The sequence below is a fragment of the Nomascus leucogenys genome, chromosome 11 (genome assembly GCF_006542625.1).
Source record: "Nomascus leucogenys isolate Asia chromosome 11, Asia_NLE_v1, whole genome shotgun sequence".
NCBI lineage: Eukaryota > Metazoa > Chordata > Mammalia > Primates > Hylobatidae > Nomascus > Nomascus leucogenys.
The window spans coordinates 36968980-36974979 of record NC_044391.1 but is presented as its reverse complement, the minus strand read 5'-3'; the positions used below and the strand labels follow the sequence as shown (position 1 = coordinate 36974979).

Below are 6000 nucleotides of genomic sequence, written 5' to 3'. Positions count from 1 at the left end.
TATTAAGTAGCTCGCCTATACACAGTCCCTGTAGGAAATAAAGAAACTACAAGCTTGAACACATTGTAAATTTCTAAATGAGCAGAAAAAAATGTTTTTCTATGTGATTTGATGCTTGAATTTCTATCCAGTTTTTCAGAGTGAACATATACCAGCGTTATCACTTTTTTCTTCCCAAGACACTATTATGATTTTTTTTCTCTTCTTTTTTAAGTAGTAACTTGCTCCACCTACAGTCAAACTGCACTGTATGACTTTGATTTGGGTATGAGCCCTCTTTTCCCTCCCCAACATGCCCTGTTTCTGGCCCAGCGCCCACTGAACTCTGTACTTGTTCTTGATCCTTGTATTTTCCTGTCTCTCTACACAGAATTGGCTGTTGAGTGTGCTCTCAATGGAGCTTTGGTTTTAGCTGTTCTCTGACAAAGAGCTTGTTCTGAGCTGCACATCTCGTCCTCTTTGTTCAGCCTCAGGCTTCAAGCATTGAATCCTAAATATTCTCCAGCTGGGAATCAGACAAGGGCAGAAATGAAGAACCCAGAAGCCCAGCAGGATGTTTCAGTTTCCCAGGGATTTCGCATGTTGTTTTACACGATGAAACCCAACGAAACTTCATTCCAAACATTAGAAGAGGTGCCTGATTATGTAAAAAAGGTGAGACTATATTGGAAGAGGCTACTCTTATTCTTGTTGCTTTCTTAATAAATGGTAAGGTCAATCTCCTTAGAGTTTTGTTCACTTTCATTATTCAAATTATTAAATTTTAATAATAATAATTCAGTTTCTTAAAGGCGTGAAGCAAAAGTAGAATTTCCACTTGAATTTCCTTACAATCCATAGCCATCTTCACCTGTAAATTCCCTCCTTTATATGTCACTCCAGAATATGATAAAAACAAAAGTTTAAAGTTTTCCTGGACTCCATGGCATTGTAAATGTAGCTATTGGAAGCTCAATGACAAATAGTTACACCACATCAGTAAACTTTGTAACAATTTCATTTTTAAATCTTTAACTTGTCCACCCCTTCCAGGGAAACTATTTCCTCTTTCATCTGGTAGAGTAGTTCAGCAGAATGAAGGATATGCAGCTTGACCACGTCCAACTCTGACTTCCTAAGTTTGAATTTGACCCAAGTTTTCTTTGAAACTCTGAAGTGCTCAGAGGCACATTTCACTTCTGGTTCCTGGCTATGATTGGAAGTGGAAATATCCAGAATTAGAACTTGAATACTGAAGTTCCCCACCCTATCAAAGTTATTCCTACAACACTCACTAGTTCAGGGCAGAAATAGAAAAAAAACGACATCATAGAATATGTTATTATTATTATTATTATTATTATACTTTAAGTTTTAGAGTACATGTGCACAATGTGCAGGTTTGTTACATATGTATCCATGTGCCATGTTAGTGTGCTGCACCCATTAACTCGTCATTTAGCATTAGGTATATCTCCTAATGCTGTCCCTCCCCACTCCCCCCACCCCACAACAGTCCCCAGAGTGTGATGTTCCCCTTCCTGTGTCCATGTGTTCCCATTGTTCAATTCCCACCTATGAGTGAGAACATGTGGTGTTTGGTTTTTTGTCCTTGTGATAGTTTACTGAGAATGATGTTTTCCAGTTTCATCCATGTCCCTACAAAGGACATGAACTCATCATTTTTTATGGCTGCATAGTATTCCATGGTGTATATGTGCCACATTTTCTTAATCCAGTCTATCATTGTTGGATATTTGGGTTGGTTCCAAGTCTTTGCTATTGTGAATAGTGCCACAATAAACATATGTGTGCATGTGTCTTTATAGCAGCATGATTTATAGTCCTTTGGGTATATACCCAGTAATGGGGTGGCTGGGTCAAATGGTATTTCTAGTTCTAGATCCCTGAGGAATCGCCACACTGACTTCCACAATGGTTGAACCAGTTTACAGTCCCACCAACAGTGTAAAAGTGTTCCTATTTCTCCACATCCTCTCCAGCACCTGTTGTTTCCTGACTTTTTAATGATCGCCATTCTAACTGGTGTGAGATGGTATCTCATTGTGGTTTTGATTTGCATTTCTCTGATGGCCAGTGATGATGAGCATTTTTTCATGTGTTTTTTGGCTGCATAAATGTCTTCTTTTGAGAAGTGTCTGTTCATGTTTCTTGTAAATTTGTTTAAGTTCATTGTAGATTCTGGATATTAGCCCTTTGTCAGATGAGTAGGTTGTGAAAATTTTCTCCCATTCTGTAGGTTGCCTGTTCACTCTGATGGTAGTTTCTTTTGCTGTGCAGAAGCTCTTTAGTTTAATTAGATCTCATTTGTCAATTTTGGCTTTTGTTGCCATTGCTTTTGATGTTTTAGACATGAAGTCCTTGCCCATGCCTATGTCCTGAATGGTATTGCCTAGGTGTTCTAACAGGGTTTTTATGGTTTTAGGTCTAACATGTAAGTCTTTAATCTATCTTGAATTAATTTTTGTATAAGGTGTAAGGAAGGGATCCAGTTTCAACTTTCTACATATGGCTAGCCAGTTTTCCCAGCACCATTTATTAAATAGGGAATCCTTTTCCCATTGCTTGCTTTTGTCAGGTTTGTCAAAGATCAGATAGTTGTAGATATGCAGCATTATTTCTGAGGGCTCTGTTCTGTTCCATTGATCTATGTCTCTGTTTTGGTACCAGTACCATGCTGTTTTAGTTACTGTAGCCTCGTAGTATAGTTTGAAGTCAGGTAGTGTGATGCCTCCAGCTTTGTTCTTTTGGCTTAGGATTGACTTGGCAATGAGGTCTCTTTTTTGGTTCCATATGAACTTTAAAGTAGTTTTTTCCAGTTCTGTGAAGAAAGTCATTGGTAGCTTGATGGGGATGGCATTGAATCTATAAATTACCTTGGGCAGTATGGCCATTTTCACGATATTGATTCTTCCAACCCATGAGCATGGAATGTTCTTCCATTTGTTTGTATCCTCTTTTATTTCATTGAGCAGTGGTTTGTAGTTCTCCTTGAAGAGGTCCTTCACGTCCCTTGTAAGTTGGATTCCTAGGTATTTTATTCTCTTTGAAGCAATTGTGAATGGGAGTTCACTCATGATTTGGCTCTCTGTTTGTCTGTGATTGGTGTACAAGAATGCTTGTGATTTTTGTACATTGATTTTGTATCCTGAGACTTTGCTGAAGTTGCTTATCAGCTTAAGGAGATTTTGGGCTGAGACAATGGGGTTTCTAGATATACAATCATGTCATCTGCAAACAGGGACAATTTGACTTCCTCTTTCCCCAATTGAATACCCTTTATTTCCTTCTCCTGCCTGACTGCCCTAGCCAGAACTTCCAACACTATGTTGAATAGGAGTGGTGAGAGAGGGCATCCCTGTCTTGTGCCAGTTTTCAAAGGGAATGCTTCCAGTTTTTGCCCATTCAGTATGATATTGGCTGTGGGTTTGTCATAGATAGCTCTTACGATTTTGAGATACGTCCCATCAATACCTAATTTATTGAGAGTTTTTAGCATGAAGTGTTGTTGAATTTTGTCAAAGGCCTTTTCTGCATCTATTGAGATAATCATGTGGTTTTTGTCTTTGGTTCTGTTTATATGCTGGATTACATTTACTGATTTGCATATGTTGAACCAGCCTTGCATCCCAGGGATGAAGCCCACTTGATCATGGTGGATAAGCTTTTTGATGTGCTGCTGGATTCAGTTTGCCAGTATTTTATTGACGATTTTTGCATCAATGTTCATCAAGGATATTGGTCTGAAATTCTCTTTTTTGGTTGTGTCTCTGCCAGGCTTTGGTATCAGGATGATGCTGGCCTCATAAAATGTGTTAGGGAGGATTCCCTCTTTTTCTATTGATTGGAATAGTTTCAGAAGGAATGGTACCAGTTCCTCCTTGTACCTCTGGTAGAATTTGGCTGTGAATCCATCAGGTCCTGGACTCTTTTTGGTTGGTAAACTATTGATTATTGCCACAATTTCAGAGCCTGTTATTGGTCTATTCAGAGATTCAACTTCTTCCTGGTTTAGTCTTGGGAGGGTGTATTTGTCAAGGAATTTATCCATTTCTTCTAGATTTTCTAGTTTATTTGCATAGAGGTGTTTGTAGTATTCTCTGATGGTAGATTGTATTTCTGTGGTATCAGTGGTGATATCCCCTTTATCATTTTTTATTGCATCTGTTTGATTCTTCTCCCTTTTCTTCTTTATTAGTCTTGCTAGTGGTCTATCAATTTTGTTGATCTTTTCAAAAAACCAGCTCCTGGATTCGTTAATTTTTTGAAGGGTTTTTTGTGTCTCTATTTCCTTCAGTTCTGCTCTGATTTTAGTTATTTCTTGCCTTCTGCTAGCTTTTGAAAGTGTTTGCTCTTGCTTTTCTAGTTCTTTTAATTGTGCTGTTAGGGTGTCAATTTTGGATCTTTCCTGCTTTCTCTTGTGGGCATTTAGTGCTATAAATTTCCCTCTACACACTGCTTTGAATGTGTCTCAAAGATTCTGGTATGTTGTGTCTTTGTTCTCGTTGGTTTCAAAGAACATCTTTATTTCTGCCTTCATTTCGTTATGTACCCAGTAGTCATTCAGGAGCAGGTTGTTCAGTTTCCATGTAGTTGAGCGGTTTTGAGTGAGTTTCTTAATCCTGAGTTCTAGTTTGATTGCACTGTGGTCTGAGAGACAGTTTGTTATAATTTCTGTTCTTTTACATTTGCTGAGGAGAGCTTTACTTCCAACTATGTGGTCAATTTTGGAATAGTTGTAGTGTGGTGCTGAAAAGAATGTATATTCTGTTGATTTGGGGTGGAGAGTTCTGTAGATGTCTATTAGGTCTGCTTGGTGCAGAGCTGAGTTCAATTCCTGGATATCCTTGTTAACTTTCTGTCTCGTTGATCTGTCTAATGTTGACAGTGGGGTGTTAAAGTCTCCTATTATTATTGTGTGGGAGTCTAAGTCTCTTTGTAGGTCACTCAGGACTTGCTTTATGAATCTGGGTGCTCCTGTATTGGGTGCATATATATTTAGGATAGTTAGCTCTTCTTGTTGAATTGATCCCTTTACCATTATGTAATGGCCTTCTTTGTCTCTTTTGATCTTTGTTGGTTTAAAGTCTATTTTGTCAGAGACTAGGATTGCAACCCCTGCCTTTTTTTTGTTTTCTGTTTGCTTGGTAGATCTTCCTCCATCCCTTTATTTTGAGCCTATGTGTGTCTCTGCACGTGAGATGGGTTTCCTGAATACAGCACACTGATGGGTCTTGACTCCTTATCCAATTTGCCAGTCTGTGTCTTTTAATTGGAGCATTTAGCCCATTTACATTTAAGGCTAATATTGTTATGTGTCAATTTGATCCTGTCATTATGATGTTAGCTGGTTATTTTGCGCATTAGTTGATGCAGTTTCTTCCTAGCCTTGATGGTTTTTACAATTTGGCATGTTTTTGCAGTGGCTGGTACCGGTTGTTCCTTTCCATGTGTAGTGCTTCCTTCAGGAGTTCTTTTAGGGCAAGCCTGGTGGTGACAAAATCTCTCAGCATTTGCTTGTCTGTAAAGTATTTTATTTCTCCTTCACTTATGAAGCTTAGTTTGGCTGGATATGAAATTCTGGGTTGAAAATTCTTTTCTTTAAGAATGTTGAATATCGGCCCCCACTCTCTTCTGGCTTGTAGAGTTTCTGCTGAGAGATCTGCTGTTAGTCTGATGGGTTTCTCTTCGTGGGTAACCTGACCTTTCTCTCTGGCTGCCCTTAACATTTTTTCCTTCATTTCAACTTTGGTGAATCTGACAATTATGTGTCTTGGAGTTGCTCTTCTCGAGGAGTATCTTTATGGCATTCTCTATATTTCCTGAATCTGAATGTTGGCCTGCCTTGCTAGATTGGGGAAGTTCTACTGGAAAATATCTTGCAGAGTGTTTTCCAACTTGATTCCATTCTCCCCGTCACTTTCAGGTACACCAATCAGACCTAGGTTTGGTCTTTTCACATAGTCCCATATATCTTGGAGGCTTTGTTCGTTTGTTTTT

At 38.7% G+C, this 6000-nt stretch overlaps 1 protein-coding gene across 1 annotated transcript in view; it reads left to right on the top strand.

The window, feature by feature from the left end:
- The first annotated feature begins 528 nt into the window (after positions 1–528).
- Positions 529–6000, top strand: part of AGMO (alkylglycerol monooxygenase) — a 336276-nt gene continuing 330804 nt past the window's right edge. Inside the window, exon 1 of the mRNA XM_003252592.4 lies at positions 529–654. Within this exon, the coding sequence (XP_003252640.2) occupies positions 529–654 (126 nt within the window). The remainder of the gene's footprint in view (positions 655–6000) is intronic.